The sequence below is a fragment of the Brassica oleracea genome, chromosome C3, assembly GCF_000695525.1.
Source record: "Brassica oleracea var. oleracea cultivar TO1000 chromosome C3, BOL, whole genome shotgun sequence".
In the NCBI taxonomy this organism is placed as follows: Eukaryota; Viridiplantae; Streptophyta; class Magnoliopsida; order Brassicales; family Brassicaceae; genus Brassica; species Brassica oleracea.
Genome location: NC_027750.1, coordinates 17,302,887 through 17,322,786, shown reverse-complemented (window position 1 = coordinate 17,322,786; position 19,900 = coordinate 17,302,887). Strand labels below are relative to the sequence as shown.

The 19,900-nt window shown below is 34.9% G+C and overlaps 2 protein-coding genes and 2 pseudogenes across 4 annotated transcripts; 3 read left to right on the top strand and 1 right to left on the bottom strand.

Annotated features, from left to right (window-relative positions):
* Window positions 1–629: 629 nt before the first annotated feature.
* Window positions 630–2,659, bottom strand: LOC106328144 (metal transporter Nramp3). The gene is made up of 4 exons (XM_013766522.1): window positions 2,025–2,659; window positions 1,820–1,956; window positions 1,088–1,740; window positions 630–998 (listed from the first exon to the last, which is right to left on the bottom strand). Exons 1-4 carry the CDS (start codon window positions 2,570–2,572, stop codon window positions 801–803), a joined length of 1,536 nt encoding a protein of 511 aa, XP_013621976.1. The 5' UTR covers window positions 2,573–2,659; the 3' UTR covers window positions 630–800.
* A 5,444-nt stretch (window positions 2,660–8,103) lies between these two features.
* On the top strand, window positions 8,104–9,961 carry LOC106333121 (annotated as a pseudogene).
* Window positions 9,962–12,995: 3,034 nt separating this feature from the next.
* LOC106335882 (probable receptor-like protein kinase At2g23200) lies at window positions 12,996–17,157 on the top strand. 3 transcript variants are annotated; one of them, XR_001268778.1, is made up of 3 exons: window positions 12,996–15,822; window positions 16,939–17,005; window positions 17,071–17,157. XR_001268778.1 is itself a non-coding variant. In XM_013774540.1 (2 exons), exon 1 carries the CDS (start codon window positions 13,297–13,299, stop codon window positions 15,814–15,816), a length of 2,520 nt encoding a protein of 839 aa, XP_013629994.1. In that variant the 5' UTR covers window positions 12,996–13,296; the 3' UTR covers window positions 15,817–15,822; window positions 17,071–17,131. The 3 variants fall into 3 exon arrangements, 2 of the variants coding, with proteins under 2 accessions (XP_013629994.1, XP_013629995.1); XM_013774540.1 differs by lacking the exon at window positions 16,939–17,005 and having other exon boundaries at window positions 17,071–17,131; XM_013774541.1 differs by lacking the exon at window positions 17,071–17,157 and having other exon boundaries at window positions 16,939–17,024.
* On the top strand, window positions 16,419–18,057 carry LOC106330005 (annotated as a pseudogene).
* The last annotated feature ends 1,843 nt before the right edge of the window (window positions 18,058–19,900 follow it).

Below are 19,900 nucleotides of genomic sequence, written 5' to 3'. Positions count from 1 at the left end.
TTTATGCGCTCTTCAATCTATTTTCCTCTTAAACATATTTTCACCATGTATCTTTTCTTGATAGTCTTTATCGTTGACTATCACAGAAAATTCAGTTCCCCCAAAAAATTAAGCTTATTCATATATAAATTTTAATTATACAAGTTTAACTCCTAAAACTTGTCGACTGTTTCTGAAGTTGCAACATTTAGTAATCATAAATTTTCTGCATTTTCTTAACATTACGAATCGTTTAAGAAAGAAAAAAAAGTGAGTTGAGCTTGAACCACTTGATTTGCATGTTAGCTTCGAATGTATAAGAATTGAGCAGTATAATCATATATTTTCACATTTTTCTTCTAAATAACCGAGACTACTAAGAATCGGGAATACGGAAAACACAAGGTGTGTTGCGGTTCAACCACTTGTTTTACGTTTGAGCTACGAACGCATTGAGCGGTGCAGGCACAAATATGGTTACTCGTAAGAATTTATTGGTCGGTCCCAGTACCACCAATCAACATTAATATGCCAACGATTATTCGGGAAGTCAGTTCTCAATGGGAATGCACTTAAATTGGTACAACAAACTTCTGTTCTGAGTCTTCATTAACTTATCTCTATTCAGAAAGAAAGAAAAAAAAAACAAATTTTCTCAATCTGGGTATTATTACTCGAGTTAAAATCCACAACAATAGCAGATGGTGAAAGATTATTTTTCATCTTTAGGACCTATATACTAATACATAGGAAGAGCTGCTTATATAATACAAAACACACAAGCTAAACAACTCATTCTGCTATTGATCAAACACATTCAACTAGGACTCTGCTTTAAAGTGCCAAGGAGTGAAATTGATGCCACGAGCAATCAGATAGACTATAAACGCACCATACGAAGCCGTGAACACAGTCACGAAACCGGTATAGATGACACCACTAACCTCCGATGAGAAGAACTCAAGCAATAGATAACCGTTTATCATTATCACAAGCGCAGCAACTAGCCATGCAATTGTCTGCGCGCACACAAAAAAAAAAAAACGTAAGAGCTCAAAAAGAGTAACATTTTCAATGAATGCAGTTGTAGATGAAGATCACAATAAACCTGATAGAAAGGACCGATTTTGAAACTGCCCATGATCTGTTCCTTGGAGACCAAACACAGTAGAGGGATGAGCGCAAAAGGGATCTGAATGGATTGAAGCACGTTAAGCCACTCGTTTAAGACATCAAGTGTAGCTTCTGATGAATCGAACACTAGAGAAACGATAATAGTTGGAATGATTGCGCAGCTACGTGTGATGAAAGCTCTCAACCATTTCTTCATCTTGAAGTTAAGAAAACCCCCCATGATGAACTGTCCCGCGTAGGTACCAGTAATGGTGCTGCTCTGTCCAGCAGCTAATAACCCGATTCCCCAAATGTATAGAATTGGGAACAGCCCGCCTCCATACTTGTCCTGAAGATACTGTCCGGCGTTAACAAGACCAATGCTATCAGCAAGGTCTGTGTTGTAAAACCCTTTAGCGAAAACAGTTGTGACAAAGAGATTGATCACAAAGGAGACAATAAGAGCAATCGTTGATTCAATTGTGTAGTAGTTTATAGCTTCCTGGACTCGGTATTTCTGCCGCTTGTTGACTTCTCTCGATTGAACAAGAGCTGAGTGAAGAAACACATTGTGTGGCATTATAATGCAACCCACAACTCCAACTGCTTTTTGTATCGTTCTTGAGCTTAGTTTCGGTACCAATATGCCTGCAACAAGAAGAAAGCAGACTTTTATTACAACTCACAAGTGAAGATTCTAATGAGAAGAGAGATAAAGAAAGCTGACCAACGAGAAGCTCAGAGCCACTTGGCTTGGCTTGACCAAACATCCAAGCGAATGCAACTGCCATTGTTCCTATTAAAACCGCAAACACCGCCTCGAGTTTCCTAATTCCGTAGTTCTCAAGAAACAAGAAGACGAAACTGTAGCCACAAACAGACTTATCAGTCAAAGACATATAAAAAGACAAAAGTTCATCATGTGTTTGTACCAATCGAGAGCAGTGATGATGACACCAGCCCAGAGAGGCAGAAGCCCATTGGTCAGAATCTTGATAGCAATGGCACTTCCAATGACTTCTTGAATATCAGATCCAATCAAAGCCAACTCCGCCATAACCCACAAAACCATACCCGCCCAAGTCGGATACTCTTCACGGCAAAGCTCCGCCAAGTGACGCCCCGTCGCAACACCGAGCCTCGCCGATAAGAGCTGAACAAGAAGCCCCATCGCCGTTGCCCACATAAGCAACCACAGAAGCGAGTATCCGGCAACCGCACCGGCTTGGAGATCTCCTTCCAGGTTTCCTGGATCAAGAAACGCAATGCTCATCAAGAACCCAGGTCCGGTGAACAGCCATAACTTCCTCCATGAAAACGGCGGTGCGCCGCCGCATCCTACGCCGTACTCGAGATCCCTTTCGTTGTCGTCTTCGTCTCTGACGATGTGGACTTTCTCCGTCTCGTCGTAGGCCCTCTCTTCTTCCTCTTCATCTATTCTATCGATTAGAAGTGGACGATCGTTCTCGGATCGTGACATATCTTCCGGTGACTGTTGAGAATCAGTTTCAGACTTTCAGTTTCGCTTCTGTGTTTTGTTTTATTGGCGACCAGTACATCGGTAAATATATATGCATTTCATAATATTCTCTTCATATTTGTCACACAAGAATTCTTACAGGGTTACCTGGAGTTAAATTTTGAAGTAATTTTAAAATTTAGAGATTTATTTGTTATTGGTTTATGAATTCTTAAAATTTTATTACAATCCTTTGTTATTGGTTTGTGAATTTTTAAATTCTATGGAAATCATATGTTATTCAAAAAGTTTATTTTTATTGACTTTGTAATTCTATTAAATTTTTAGGGCTTTTTGGTTCTTTTTAACGAAAGTAATCCATGAGTTTTTGACCAAAAATACAAGTAATTCATTTCCGTTGTTCCTTTAAAATAACAACTTCATATTGAAATAAGAAATCGTCAATTACCCGATGAACTTAGAGCATGATTAACCGGGGTTCTTAATTTGGGGTTCTTAACTCATGATTTGATTTTTTTTTCCGGCTAAAAGCCGGTTCTTATATTTTTTATTTAAGAGACGGTTCTTAGCTTTTCTTAGTTAAAAGCTAAGAAACGGTTCTTAGCCGAAGTTAAGAACCCCACCTTAAGAAATCTATAATAGATACTTTCTAAATTATTGATAAGAAAAAGTTTTCAATTTCTTGTCCGATTTTTTTTCACACAAAATAAAGAAATTTCTTATAATCAACAATACATACCCACAATGAAAAAATAACATCAAATTAAGGGAAATTTTTTTATGTATGAAGGTTTTTTGGGTTCTTTTTGAAAATTTTGGTCATTTTCCCATTTGTAAATAACATATTTTCTAGCTTAGTTTTCCACATTTTATTTTAATCATTTAGACAATAATTCCATCTAATTTTTAACAATAATTTTTATTAATATTTATTTTCCTAAACTTTACGTAGTATCAACTAATTGGTAGTCTAGTGGTAATTCTTTGGGCTCGGCGCGTGTATACACATTGGTCTTGAATTTTATTTCTACTTGGAACTAAATTATTTGCGTAACCAATCTGTGTTTGGGCTTCGGTCCAAATCGTTAATATGGTGGTATGTAACAGATGATCAGTCTACCATCTGACATTAGTCAGAATGTATTTGAATTCAGGTCAGGTGGTCTTATATGTTTTAGAGCTAGTCCACTTTATAACATTAAAAGCGTTCTACCAAAGCCGACAAAATAGCCAATAAGGTTTATAAAAAAAAATGTTATAGGTTCTTAAACTTTAATTCAACACAGCCTAAATTTATTTTAATATTGGTCATACATTTGTTCATCATTAACTGGAAAACTCATAACGATAATGTTTTGAAAAATATTAGAAATATTTATTTTAGTAAAAGAAACATAACATTTTTAATTTTATTTCATCTAATTTTAATTTACAAGGAATAATTGATTTGATAACACATTTGTTGTCTTATTTTTAACAGTAATTTTATAAAAATATTTATTTTACTAAAAGCTACATAATATTTTAAATTTTATTTCATGTATTTTTATATACAAGGTGTAAATGTACCTAAAATGGAGCACTCGTTTTTCATTATTCAATGGAAAATGCAGAACATATCTGCTAATAGTTGTTTTCGTGGGAAGTTTTTCCTCAATAGATAAAAATAAAAAGTTTGTAAGCAAATATAGTTAACGAAAAAAAATCAGAATGTGATGGTGCCATGTCATGGGAAAACTGAGGACCACAATTATATGGTTAAACATATATTATTCCTAGTCGTTGAATATTTGAACAGCTACGGATCTAATCGGATAAGAAAATTGATGATCCAAACAAAATAGAAAATTCGCAAATACTTCCGAAATCTGAACATTTGATTGTCTCTATTCTGCCATTATCCAAATATTCTATATTTAAATATTCGGTATCCAAATATCTGAAAAAATCTATAAAATCTATACTTTTTTTTATTGAATATTGATTTGATCCGTAAAAGTTACTTGTTTTCTATAACTAACTAAATAATCAATTTAGTGATTAAAATTGTTGCAAAACATATATAAATAAATTTTTTTGTGTATTTAGTTTATAAAATAAATTTTAATATAAAATTAAATTTTAGTAAGAAATAAATATTATATATAATAAACTATTTCCATTAATTTTCAACTAACAATAATAACTAATATACATAATATTTATAAAAAATTACGATTGACTATTATTAATTCATAGAAATGTATGGAAAGCGTTGGAAATGTATATTTTAGAAAAATATTTATGTAAAGCATTTGTCTTTTTGAACAAAGGAAATATAATAAATACAGTTTTATGTATTTATATATATCGGGTTGGAGAAAAAAATATTAAAAATAATAAAACATTTGTGATTTACTTCATCTTTGATTGATATTAGATATAATTTTTTTTCGCTCGATAAAGTTACATAATTTTTTTGGATTAAATTAAAATTAATAATGAATTAATCAAATTAAATTGCATGGATATTTTGAATTTTTGATCACCCTTAATTTAACGTGGTTGGCTCGTCGTGGGTGCATAGCATACTACATGGCTTCTCATATCTACTTTTCGTTGGTTAAAACTTTTAGTAATGAAATTATTTGGTAGTCACTAAGATTTAATTAAATTAATGACAATTTGCTATAGGTAAATAAAAAAGGGGTATGAGATAACGGAATCACAATCTTCTCATTTCCAAGATTCTCTGTTCTTTTCATTATGAACAACTCTTTAGCCTTTATTAAAAGGAAAGAAAAAAACGCATGGGTGTTGTCTTGCCAATTTTAGTGCGGTGGAAAGGAAAAAACGCATGGGTTACATAAACATGTACATATTTAAATTATGTAGTATTATGCGTCCAATGGAAAATAAATATTTTGTAAAATATATAAATTAAATAAATATAAAATTAAAATTTCAAAATAATATAAAATGTATTTTATGATTTGATTAAGTTAAAATTGTAAAAATATTTAAATATTGTTTCCATGTAAAAAAATATTTTTAATGACTAATTTATGTCGTTGAACTATTTTAAATCTCACAAGTCTTATAAAAATAGTTTTTGATTATTAAACTATTTAAAGTTAGAATTTAACATGTTAATATTTTTAATTATTATTCAAAATTATATTATCGTAAACACAATATCTATTTTTCATGGGTTAATATTTTTCTGCAATCTATGATTTATTACATCCACTATTAGTAGAAAGATATTCAAAATCGATTATATAATTGTTTCTATAATATAATATATATTTATATGTATATTATAAATTTATATAAATGTAATTTATTAATTGTTTCTATAAATAAACTATGTTAGTTCATCTATATTTAAGATATTTAATTATTTGTTTGGTAACGTAGATTAGATTAGTTAATTTTATGATTAGTTTTCTATTAAAAAAATTAATTAAATAAATGAAAATTAAAATACCAACAACCAATCAAATTAAAAGAATTAATTTTAAATTTCATCTATGAATGACACATAAGAAAAATCTACTTAATCGACTTCTCAGTTAATATATAAGAGGATATTACATTCAGAGTCACTTTTCATTACTAGGGTAGTTTCGAGTGTCTTTTTACTTCTTCTCTCCAATTAACCGTAACTACAACACTATTCTATTTTCTTCCCTTTTTTGGTTTATTTTGTATTAAATTTTTGAAGTTTTTTTTTTTTTTGCTTTTTTGTTTGCTTTTGTTTATTTTATTTTCTGGTTAATCTTAATTTTTTTATTTGCTTTAGTTTTCTTATAAAATTTTACCACCAGAACATCCTCACTCCACCACAGTCTTCTTCTTCTCTGATTAACAACCAAAGGCGGACACACGTGTATTGGGTCAGCTGACACCACTTAAATAATAAAAATCGAATTTGTTAAAAAGAAACTGTTAAGAGTGAATAGCTCTATTGGTATAATCTCCAAAGCTAACACCTATAAAATCCAGGTTTGACCCCACCTAACACCCTTTTTTTTTTTTTTTTTTTTGATTTAAAGCCCGTTAACATTTTTTGATCCATGTTAAAAAGAATTATGGGTCCGCCACTGTTAACAACACTTGGAGAACCCATTCTGAGCTCCTCCTTGCCATCTCTGATGTAATTCTTTGTTCTCATCATTTGTTGTGATGCAGAGGAAGCTGACATGCTCTCGTCGGAGACAAGATTTAGCCTTCCCCGTTGTCACCTGCCCATACTTTTGTGTGTTTCATGTTATTTTGGCATAAAAAAAATGGATCTATTTAGTAATAATTGATTTCAGACATTAAACCTCTTAAAATGAGGTTTTTTTCCCTTGATGCCAAAAAAGCGATATCTTGATGAATCTGATTTCGGGTGGACAAAGAAGAAACCGACAGCAGCTGGTGGATATGGCAGAGGTGGCCCGGAATATGATGGATACGTACCAGGTGATGGTAGTGTTGTGATCGGTGGTGGAGGTGGGTTTGGGTCTGGCGGTTTTTTGGCTTGAGATGGAGGCAACATACGCGGGGTCAATGATATGGGTCAGGTGGTATTTGTGGTGGTGGTAGTGGTGTTCGTGTTATTGTAGTGGATGTGGCTGTTGGTGTGTTAATTAAAAAGAATAAGGAATTTGAAAGAAAAAAATAAAAAAATATTAAATTCAATTTCTTTATGATAAATATAAAATATAGTAAAAAATGAATTAGGGAAGTAAAATCTAGTTAGTTATGTTACTATATAGTAATTATTTAGGCATTTTAGCTAACAAATGTGCGTGGGTATCAACAAGTGAGCCACAATGTAAATACAAACTCATAAAGTGACTATAATATTCTCTTATAGAAATCAGCATGTAACGGCTATCGACTTGTGTCAGGCTTCTGGCATCTGTTATAGGGATTTAATTTCGATGATTTAAGATCCATGAACATGGCCAAACTTTTCCACTGAACTGAAGGGCTGTCCATCCTGAAGAATAGTTTCTCCGATTTTTCGATTGTTTTTGTTCCTTGTTCGGAAAATATATCGTCTGATTCGTTATGTAAGATATCAACATTTTTCATTGGGATTTGTACTACATTGGTTGTTATGTTCGGTCTACTTTCCAAAACTATCTCAAGTTTGAGTATTAGAATAGCCGGAAAAAAAACTATCATGTACCTGTTGTATTCATGATATTTTGAGAGTTTGTTTCAAATGTTGAAACGTGTCAAAACTGCTGTATAAAAGTAGAAAGCAACTAATTATTAAAGGAAATATATATTTGGTAAGATTTATTTCAAGTTTTAATTCTACTAATTTGAAATAGTTATCCATTTTTAAAATGTTCACTGTCATTAGTTCATTGCCTTGTATTAAGAGGATTTTTATTGGCTTATGTGTATTCAGTAATTTGGACATCCAATCAAAATCATGTATATTGGATTCTTGATTAAACAATTATCGTCAGAATATTAATTTTATTCGCTTAACATTTTATAAATACTACTTTAACATCTGACTTCTGGTGTTTAACTTAACACATTGACAACAGCAAGAAAGAAACTGGAACATCTAATGGAATATCTTTTGCTAATCTTGTCTTTTCTCATCTTCTTCATCTTCTCTCTTAAGCATTTAGTTGGTAGATGGAAGTGCAAGTTTAACTTACCTCCAACTCCGGCATGGTCGCTGCCGGTAATTGGACACCTTCACCTCCTCAAACCGCCGCTCCACCAAATATTACGCTCTCTTTCTCAATCTCTCGGCGGGGCTCCTATATTTCGCCTCCGCCTGGGCAACCGTGTTGCGTTTGTGGTCTCCTCCCTCTCCCTTGCTGAAGAATGTTTTACCAAGAACGACATCGTTTTGGCTGACCGACCAAAGTTCACTTTCGGGAGACTGGTTGAGTACAACTGCACCACTATGGCCACTACATCTTACGGTGATCACTGGCGGAATCTGCGTCGTATAGGCGCAATAGAGATCTTCTCGTCCCATAGACTTGATAGCTTCTTATCCATCCGTAAGGATGAGATTCGACACTTGATATTGTGTCTCTCCAAGAACTCTTTGCATGTAAGAGAAGTGCTGTATACATGTATATATATTTTCATTTTAAGATTCATAGTTTTCTTCTCAAAACTAAGTTGTAATTTAGATCTTTGTACTTTTACATTAGTTTACGTTCAAAACTTATTATTGGCTATGCTATCTATATATTGATGTATTAATCTTAACAATCTTATGTCTAACCTTTTTTTTTGCTATAATATATATTCAGGGGTTTGCAAAGGTGGAGCTGAGATCATTGTTTGGGAACTTCAACATCAACAATATTCTCAGGATGATAGCAGGAAAACGATTCTATGGAGACGAAGCTGAGCAAGGCGATGAAGCAAAACGCGTGAGGCAGTTGCTTGACGAAGCAGTATCCAGTGCTGGTGTAGGTCACGCTTCTGACTATGTTCCGTTCCTGCGTTGGTTTACTAGTTATGAGAAAGGTGTCAAGAAGTTGGCGGTCCGGGTCGATGAGTTTCTCCAAGGACTATTGGATGACAAACGTGCACAAAAAGAAAAGGGTAACACTATGATTGATCACTTGCTTTCTCTCCAGGAAATTGAACCTGATTATTATACGGATGTCACCGTCAAAGGACTCGTAGTGGTAAGTATTGAGAAATCTATTTCAATAACAATAATTAAAGTTTGCAGAATGATTAGTTCTTGATTTTTATTTGGATAGGTTATGATATTCGCTGGAAATGTGACACTAACAAGAACGTTAGAATGGGCGATGTTGAATTTGTTGAACCATCCAGAAGTTTTGAAAAAAGCCAAGACTGAAATCGATACCAAAATTGGTTTAGACCGGTTAATAGATGAACCGGATGCTAAAAATCTCCCTTACCTCCAATGTATCATATCAGAGATTTTTCGGCTTTACCCGGCGGCTCCATTGCTTGCTCCACATAGGGCGACTGAGGATTGTATTATTGGAGGCTACGATTGCCCTCGTGGCACAACTTTAATCGCTAACGTATGGGCCATTCACCGAGACCCGAATTTATGGGAAGAGCCGGAAAAGGGGAAGATCAAACGTTGATGCCATTTGGGATGGGACGACGAGCTTGTCCCGGGTCCGGTCTAGCTCAGCGGGTAGTGAATTTGGCTCTGGGATCGATGATTCAATGTTTTGATTGGGAGAGAACTGGAGAAGAATTTGTTGACATTAGTGAAGCAACCACAATGCGTCCAGCTACACCTTTGCTAGCCATGTGTAGAGCTCGTCCGTTAGTTCATAAGATTCTCAACGCTCCTTTTTAGACGTAACTCCCATTTCCTTGTTTTTATATCTATCTATGTTATCTTTGCATGTAACTCCTTTTTTCTGTCTTTTCTTTTTTTATTGTTTGTGTCATTTTTATTTATTTTATTCGTTATTTGGTTAGAGAATAAATGATAAAAATATAAAAACATAAAATTATGTAACACCGGTTTTATTTTAAAAGGTGTCTCTTCCGTGCCTCACACAAAATCATTTTACAAATATTTACTAGTGCAATATCAGAAACCAGCATATAAATTATTAATCATAAACCGGTTTTACTTTAAAAGGTGTCTCTTCCGCGTCTCATGCAAAATCATTTTACAAATATTTATTGGTGAAATATCAGAAACCAGCATATAAACTATTAATCATAAACCGTTTTCTCTCCAGATCAAACGAGCAATAACATGTTGGGAAGGATTCAAATCCATTATCTTCCATTCCTTGATCTGTCTATGCTATTTCCTCCAAGTATGGACATGTTTTATTTATGGTTCCTTTTGGGAGTATATGATTGTGTTGATCTCCCCCAAGATGAACCCGTAATCTCCGTGAAGAATTATCTCAATCATTTGCCATGCTCAGTCACAGTTTCTAATTAGTGGAAGTGATTGCTCTTCAACATCAAAGAGTACCATGGTGTTTTGATCGACGAATTTGGAATCCTACTATCTCGGCGCTTTCCGTGGACTGTCCGTGTACTGAACACATATCAGCACGCTGGCCTTTCCCATGGACTGTCCGTGAGTGATTTTGGCCACGTGGGCTGTCTGTCAGCACACATATCAGCACACTGGCTCTTCCCATGGACTGTCCGTGTACTGATTGTTGACAAGACAAAACCAATTGCGGTGATGATCCAAAATCAAATGGTAAGGAACTCATTTTAACTGTATTTCTTTGGAAAAATTGCCATGGAAGCCACCATGCTGTGTCATACTTTGGGAGATTGAGGATGATAGATAATCCCAACTTTGTTTTCAACATGAAGAATAAATATATTGGGTTATTATATGATCAAGAGATCGATGTCAAAATTGGGGTTTGGCTATTGTGATGCAACCACAAAAGAATATGGGAAAAAAAGAATCATTGAAGAACCCATGGAAACTACTATGGAGGAGAATATGGTTCAGAATTGAAGATGCACTCTTTTTTTGTATGGCTATAATCTTTGAAAATTGGCAACTTCAGTTTATATTAATGGAAGATTGGTGCATTAAAAAAACAAAAAAAAACACAAATTCACTAACTGTCCAAAATCACCCGCATTCTCCTACTTTCTTTTCCTATCTCTCTCTACCTTCGTTCTACAAATCTAGAAATTCGAATAAAGGGAAAAAGAAGAGAAATTAGACCAAATAACCAAAAAAAAAACAAATTCACTAACTACCCAAAATCACCAATTCTCTCTCCTATTTTCTTTTCCTATCTCTCTCTACCTTCTCTCTAGAAATCTTTTTTTTTGTTATTTGAAAAACAAGCCCTAATATAAAAAATGGCTTCTTTGTGAGATAGCCAATTTTAGAGACAAAATTAAGAATATAGCATATGATTTGACATAATTAGATTTGATAGCATTTATTCTCTTTTCTTCGGGTTATATCTTTCCTCTATACAATTTATTGGTGATAGCACACCAAAAGCATCTGTTATTTAAATAAAAAATAAAATAAAAAGTGTTATTAGATTGGTGGTGGTTATGGCATCCACGACGATAGTGATTATAGTTGTATTATATAAATAGAATATAACATGCTAAATGATATAGTTCATATTAGTGAAATTATAAAATGATTTAAATATATTAACATACTATGTATGTAAAATTAACAAAACTAAACCCAAAACATTAATCATTAAAACCTAAAAGAAATATAAACCTTAACTCAAATATCAAAATATATAAATAGTACATAATATAAAAAATTATCAAAATAGAGTAGAAACAAACGAGTAGCATAGTACATATTGTTCGAATTTTGAAATATGTATGATTGCAGGGAATGAGATAATGCTTACCTCAACGCCAACCTAAACCTTCCATAAACTAAATCCAAAACATTAATCACTAAATCCTAAAAGAAATATAAACAATAACCCAAATATCAAAATATGCATATAGTACACAATATGAAGCATTATCAAAATAGAATAGTATCACAAGAAATAACATAGTACATATTATTCAAATTATGAATGTCTGATTGTAGGGAAAAGATAATGCTTACGCCAATGTCAATCTAAACCTTCCATAAAGTAAACCCAAAAAACTAATCACCAAATCCTAAAAGGAAATATAAATCCTAACCTAAATATCCAAATATCAGTGTTTTTAAAATCGGACTGACCCGATGGTTGAACCGGGTTCGACCATGAACCGGTTACATAACTGGGTTGGGCCTAATAATTGGTTCGACCATGAACCGGTCACGTAGCCGGATTGGATTTCATAGTTATTAAAATGCTAAAAACCATTAAAACTATCAAAAGTCTATAAACTATCCATATAAACATAAAACTAGTTTATATTTATAAGTTTTATGTTTTAAATTCATTTATATTTTAATTATGTATCATATTTACTAACATTACTTTTAAATTTATATATTAAAAATATATTAAACTAGATTATTGAACCAGGTTTGACCCGGTCGAACCATATTGAACCATGACTCAAAACATTTTCGGTTCAGCTTCCGGTTCGGTTTTAAAAACACTGCAAAATATGTACATAATACATAATATGAAACATTACTAAATTTAGAATAGTAACAAAGAAATAACATAGTACATATTGTTCAAATAACATAATACAACCGGAAACTTACAGTACAGACGAGTGGTGGTGGTTACGACAGTAAGAGGTGGTGACTAATATTAAGGAGATGTTGGTTTTTTTAAGGGAAATTGGTTAATAAATAAGAGCAGTGATGATAATTTTTACGGTGACAGATAGAGATCCAAAATGATTGATATTTTTTTACAAAAAAAATGATAGTGAATTGGAAGAAATGATGGTGGTAGGTAAGTGAAGAGGAAGAAGTTTGGGCATGTATTAACAAGGAAGGAGGGATAATATAGTGTATATTGTAGTAATAATTGAGGGTATTTTGTTTTTAGTTAAATACGTAATTACAGTGTATTTCATGGCTACTGAGGCCAATTTCTCTAAAAACAATTCGAATAAAGAAAAAGAAATGTATCTTATGCCAAAAGAAACCAAACCATTTCAATTTCACGGGACAAAAGAAGAAGACTTGAATAGTCAACTCGAGTCTACTTCCAACCATTTCAATTCTCTGTTTATCCGTCAATCTCATTTTCTTCCTCAATCCTCTTCACGTCTCTTCATCCATTAACCTCCAATACTTTTAACTATTCTCACACCCTAGATTTTCCGTCAAAGTTATGGAGAATCTCTGTTTTCCGAACTCTGTTTCTATCTTTATGAAGATGGTGGTTATTGTTCTTCTTTCTCATCACACTCTTTCTGCTACTTCTCCATATTCTCGACCCGAGAAGTTTTACGTCAACTGTGGGTCGGATTCTAATGTCATTTATGGTAATCGGACCTTTGTCGGAGACATGATCTCCGAAGGTAACTCTGTTTCCTTCAACGGTAAAGGAACTGAAGCCAGCAACCAATCTGGATCAAGCATCTATGGGACGGTTAGGATATTCAGACACCCTTCTTCTTACAAGTTCCAACTCGATTCTGTTGGTCTACACTTTGTGCGTCTCCATTTCTCTGCTGCCTCTTCTCAAACAGAGCTTTTAACTGCTCGTTTCACAGTCTCTGCTACATCTGGTTCAACTCATCACTTCAAAGGTTTCCCGGTTCAGAATTTTAATGAGACTCCACGAGTTGAGGAGTTTCTCCTGATGATTGATTCACCCAAGTTCGAAATTCGATTTGAGCCTGAACGTTCCTCTTTAGCTCTAATCAACGCCATTGAAGTGTTTTCTGCTCGTAATGACCTCAACAATACACCAGAATCCGAAAAGAACCTGCATACGATTTACAGATTAAACGTAGGAGGCAGTAAAATCACACCGGAAAACGACACCTTGGGAAGAACTTGGTCGATAGACGATGACTTTCTCTACCGAAAAGATTCTGCAAAGAACATTTCATCAACACAAAAGCCCAACTACGAGACAGGGTCAGCATCAGCAACATCAGACACTGCTCCAGATTTTGTCTACCAGACAGCTAGAACGATGAACCGTAGCTCTAACGAAGGGGTGGCAGGGGGGGTGTTGATGAACGTTACATGGTCATTTAAGGTGAGAAATAACTCTAGACACTTTATCAGGGTTCACTTCTGTGATATAAAGGATGAAACACAAGACCCCGACTCAGATTTCTATCTCTATGTAACCGGACAATCACGAAGAGATGTAAGGCCTTCAGTGTACGTTAGGTTGGTGACTCCATTTTATATTGACGTTAATGTCTCTGATGGTTTTGAATTCTTGAATGTTAGCATTAGCGCCAAGGATTCCACCAAGGATGCTGGGTTTCTGAATGGTCTGGAGGTGATGGAGTTTTTGAAAACATCTTCACCACATGAAAGTAGTTCTCGGGTTTACATCATTACTGGTTGTGTTGCTGGTGGATCGATTCTGGTCTTGAGTTTTCTGTTTGTGGTTTGTTTGTTCCGGATGAGATCTAAGACGGAGAAGAAGCGAGACACTGAGGTCACTGTATGGTCTCCTTTGGCATTGCACAGAGGTGGGAGTTCCGACAACAGACCTTTTGATCTGGTTCATAACTCTCCACTGCGCACCAATATTCCTTTTGATCCAGTCTACAACTCACCATTGCGCAACCTAAACTTAGGCTTGAAGATTCCTTTTACAGACATTCTGAGAGCTACAAACAACTTCGACGAGACGTGGTTGATTGGGAAAGGCGGTTTTGGAGATGTGTACAAAGCAATTCTTCCAGATGGAAGCAGAGCAGCTATCAAGAGAGCCAAGACGGGTTCAGGACAAGGGATATTAGAGTTTCAAACAGAGATCCAAGTCTTGTCAAGAATCCGACACAAGCACCTCGTTGCTCTAAAGGGCTACTGCGAAGAGAACTCGGAGATGATACTTGTCTACGAGTATATGGAGAAAGGTACGCTTAAAGAGCATCTATACGGCTCCGACTTACCTGCATTGTCATGGAAACAGAGACTAGAGATATGCACTGGAGCAGCCAAAGGGTTACAATATCTCCACAGTGGCTCAGAAGGCATCATTCACAGAGACGTCAAATCTACAAACATACTGCTAGACGAGAACAATGTGGCTAAAGTTGCAGATTTCGGACTCTCCAAACTGGCGGTTAGGAATCAAGATTCGGTCAATATCAGCACATACATCAAAGGAACGTTCGGCTACCTCGATCCTGAGTATCTTGAGACGCACATCTTAACGGAGAAATCAGATGTGTACGCGTTCGGAGTCGTTCTACTCGAGGCCTTGTGCGCGAGACCGGCTCTGGATCGTTGCCTTCCTCACGAGCAAGTGAACCTAGCGGAATGGGCGATGTTCTGCAAATCGAAAGGGATACTCGATGAGGTCTTGGATCCGAAGTTGGTAGGTCAAATCGAACCGAGCTCTCTGAGGAAGTTCATGGAGATCACTGACAAGTGTTTGAAAGAGTACGGAGAAGAGAGGCCGAACATGGCGGATGTGATTTGGGATCTGGAGTATGCTCTACAGCTTCATATGATGCCGATTCAAAGAGAACCTCATGAAGATAGCTCGGTGACGATCTCTGATGGTGGAGGTGGAAGCTCGTTGGTGGTTCCGAGGCTGATGGTGAGTGATTCGTTTAGCTCGAGCTCGTTTGTTCAGAAGAAGAGTAGCTATGGAGGTACAGATTCATCGGAGACTCAGGTTTTCTCCCAGTTGAAGATCTCCGAAGCAAGATAAGCAAGGGTAACCACCTTAACCGGCTTTCACTCAATTTTCCGTGTCCATAACGGTTCTTGTTTAAATATGAGACCCGATATCCATCTATCGGTTTGAATGTACAAATATAACCTCTTTAAATTAATACTTTATAAATTAATATACACTAGATTAATATCAATAAATTAATAAAATATTATAGTTTTGGTGTAATCTCAACATTATTAATTTATAGAGGTTTCATTGTGTATGCATTTTAGATTAAAGAATTTATTTATTTATAAACTTTCTAAAATTTAGAGAAATGGCCCTAGATAACCGAATTATATTAATTCTCAAATTATATTACATTTTCTTTTAAAAAATGAGAAATTTTGAATCTATCGGCGTTGTCATCATCTTCGACGTCCCCTTCATCGTCTTTCACATGCGACGGTCTACCTTAATTCCGCCGTGTTCCTTTCCATCGTCATCAGATCCACCATCTCCAGATCCGCCATCGCCCGTCTTTACATCCACTCTCATTCAGATGGTCGTCACCATCATCAGATTCGTCGTCATATCAGATCCGCCTGAACCGTTTTGGAGTGTATCAAACACTCTGATTGGATCAGGAAGCCGTTATGGATGAAAGTGTTCAGAAACAAGGGTAAATTTGTATACATGTTGGCTCGCACTCCCGAGCTATGGTCCATACCGTCTTAACTAATATAATAGCCCTGAGCTAAACACAAAATATACTCTTTTATAAATATTTTCTATATTTTTTCTTCTTTATATTTTTTTAAACTTGAGCTCTAAGACCTGAGACAAATAAAAAAAAGTATTTCAAAACTAATGGTAAAAATATAGATTTTTTACTGTTTTGTTTTTAATAAGTAAATTCAATTTACAATTTTTTGATAATTTTTATAGTTTGAATGGATCTTTAAAACAACGTACAAAAAATTATAGACCCATGAACCCATGACAAATGTCCATGTTGCTCTGGGCTCTTGCTATGGACGCTGTGGTAAGCCACATGACGCAGATTATTTAAATTGCGGATATCAGCTTTGTGGTGATGTATCTAGAAGTCGTGCCTGGGTGTATTTTTCTTGAATCAGTCACATGAAGTGGTTCATTTTCTAATTAACTTGCTAGAGCTGTGGCGCCAACTGGTCATGTTGTATTCTTTTGATTTCCACGAGCAACGAGCTGCTTGTGCAAGGTCTGCGAAGGTTATATTATTTGTGAAGTATGTCTTGTTTGGTTCTTACCTTGCTTTTGTAACAGGGAAAACTTTGAGCAGACGGTATCATTAGTTTAGTAACTATTGAGGTTAGAGACATTAAGGGACAAGGCTTCCATGAGAAACTGTCGGGTTTGGCTGATTCGGTGTTTCTAGACCTTCCACAGTCTTGGCTCGCAGTTCCTTCTGCAGCAAAGATGTTAAAGGAGGATGGAGTTCTCTGCTCTTTCTCGCCTTGCATCGAGCAAGTACAAAGGACTTGTGAAGTTCTCAGATCAGATTTCATAGGTGAATTTATCCTCAATTTCACAACCTCTCTTTCTATTTTTGCTGTGGAAGTAAGTTTTTGTAAAGATCTTAGAATCAAAGTACCACACTAGTGAATTTGGGACTAGAAACAAGTGTCATAAAGACTAAACATGTTCTTCTGTATATAAGCTCATTTAATTATGATAAGCGTATGTGAGTTTCATTTTGATCTTATACTTGTTTTTTGGTTGTGATGTGTATGAGTTTTGTAGAGATAAGAACTTTCGAGGTGCTTCTCAGAACATAAGAAGTAAAGGAAATAAAAGTGGAGACTGTTGCTATGATTGGTGAGAGCCACGACGAGGAGGACAATGGAGGACCGAGACCAAGCAAGATAAAACACCGTTCAAACGACGGGGACTACACCGTTTCACACGACAACTCTTCTAGTGCAACTTTGGTCGTTATGGCTCGGCCATGTAGCGAGGCAAGAGGTCACATTGTGTTGTGTAGTAACATCAACACTCTTTTATTTTATTTGCAGATTACTACTTTTATTATAGCTTGCAAAGAACAGGTCGATATACTAAAAAATTATAAATGAAGAATCAAACTCTAAAGGATGGCTTGGACTCGCTGTTAATAACTTCAATGCTGATACTATATCATACAAACATGGAGTGGTATGATATGTATTAATTTAGTAGGCCGACTTTTTTTTTCCATCATCGCTTCTACATGTGATTTTTGTATGAATTTTTACTTTTTAAGAATATTCATGATAGGGTCCCAAATTATATACTAAACCTTCCAAAACAATTCAAAATTTGCAAGTTCTTCTTGATTCATCTAGTTGTAACTAGCCAACTTCTGATACATGTACTTCTTCACTTCTCTTTAATTCTTTTCAAAATTTATCTCCTGTTCATATAAGGATTTCACCAACCGACAAAGTAGCTGGTTATACTGTACAAGGATAACAATAAATACGTCATTTCACACCTCTTTTTGTGTTGGTTTTGTATGATTTTCTTCTTTCTTAGACTGTTCATGATAGATTTCCTAAATATGTACTAATCTTTCCAAAGCAATTCAAATTTTGCAGGTTCTTCCTAATAAAGGTGCTTTTGCGGTTCCTTTGAATATATTTCCAGAGTTTAGTCATATCTATATAAGACTTTCACAAAACATAAAAGGAGTTGGTGATATAAAAGTGAATAATATTTTAAGAGCAAGGAAGAGTTAATTTTGGGGAAGAAGAAATGAGCTTTAGCCTGAAAGTTTGAGTACATGATTGTCTCGTCTAGCAAGGAAGGTGGATTTTGTGTTGGGGATGATAAATGCAGTTGGAGGATGCGTGACACCAAGCTATTTTCTTTAGACTTTTTCGTGGTGAAGAAATATGTGCATGAGCATGAGCATACATGTGACACAATACACAAAAATGCCGCCACAAACAAGCATCTTCGAAGTTGATAGGCTCATTAATATGCAACAACTAAGGGGAAATAAAAGAAGGACTCATACCTAATCAGATCATTAAACAAGCCATAATACAACATGGGGTTCATATCAATTACAAACAAGAATGGAGAGTGAAAGTGGAATCTCAGAATTTGTGAGAGGAAAACAGAACATAGAATTTTATTCTATGTTTTTATTCTCTGATTTTTAATTGTTTATCGATGATTACATTTCTATATGAACAATATCTAAGTGTGGACATTGTAGCAAAAATCTCATATGTAATTCAGACTCGTCCAATATTTTTGACGTACCAAAATAAGAAAATTAGAAAATCGAGATTGAGCTCGGATTTTTTTATATTTATTTCTGGTAGTCTGATAGCTGACCTATAGGAATAGGTTCTGTCAGGATCTAAGTAGTCTTGCAAAGGCAATTTTAATTCATTTTCATTAATTAATGTTAAATGAGTTTTATCAGGGATTTCAGCCCCCTGTTCATTAATGATTTGGTTATTTGCGTTGCATGATTGATCTTTCGGTTCTCCTAGGACTACTTCCTCATTAATCGATTTGGTAAGTGAATACTTACCTGCTTCCGGCTGAGAGGTGTCGATCGCTTTCAATAGCTCAGTGTCAATCGATTCTTCGACCGAAGTGTTGCTTGACGTATCTGTCATGTCGTTCGATGCTCGCCCAAAACGCTCGTTCTTCTTCTGTAGTATCTGTGTCAGCAGGAAATTAAGAAAAACTTTTTAGCAAGCAGAGGAATAAAATCTAGACAATATTCTAAAATTAATCAAATGGTAATAAGAAAGAGTCCCCGGCAACGGCGCCAAATTTGATATCACTCAAATTACCCTAAGTAGTGACTTCAGGGCCGGTTCAACACTGTTAGGGGCCCTAGGGCAAATTTTTTTTTTTTTACCCTTTAAAATTTATATACAAATAACGTTTAAAATATTTTTAAAAATTTAATCTGTAATATTTTGTATATTTTGTGATAAAAATAAAACTATATACATATCAATTAATTTTGGGCCCTTTTCGATTTTATTTATTATATTTATAAGTTTATATATATAAAAATATAGATTTATAAAAAAATTGGACCCCGTAATTATTATTATACGGAGGGACACGGGCTTGGCCCCGGAGCAGT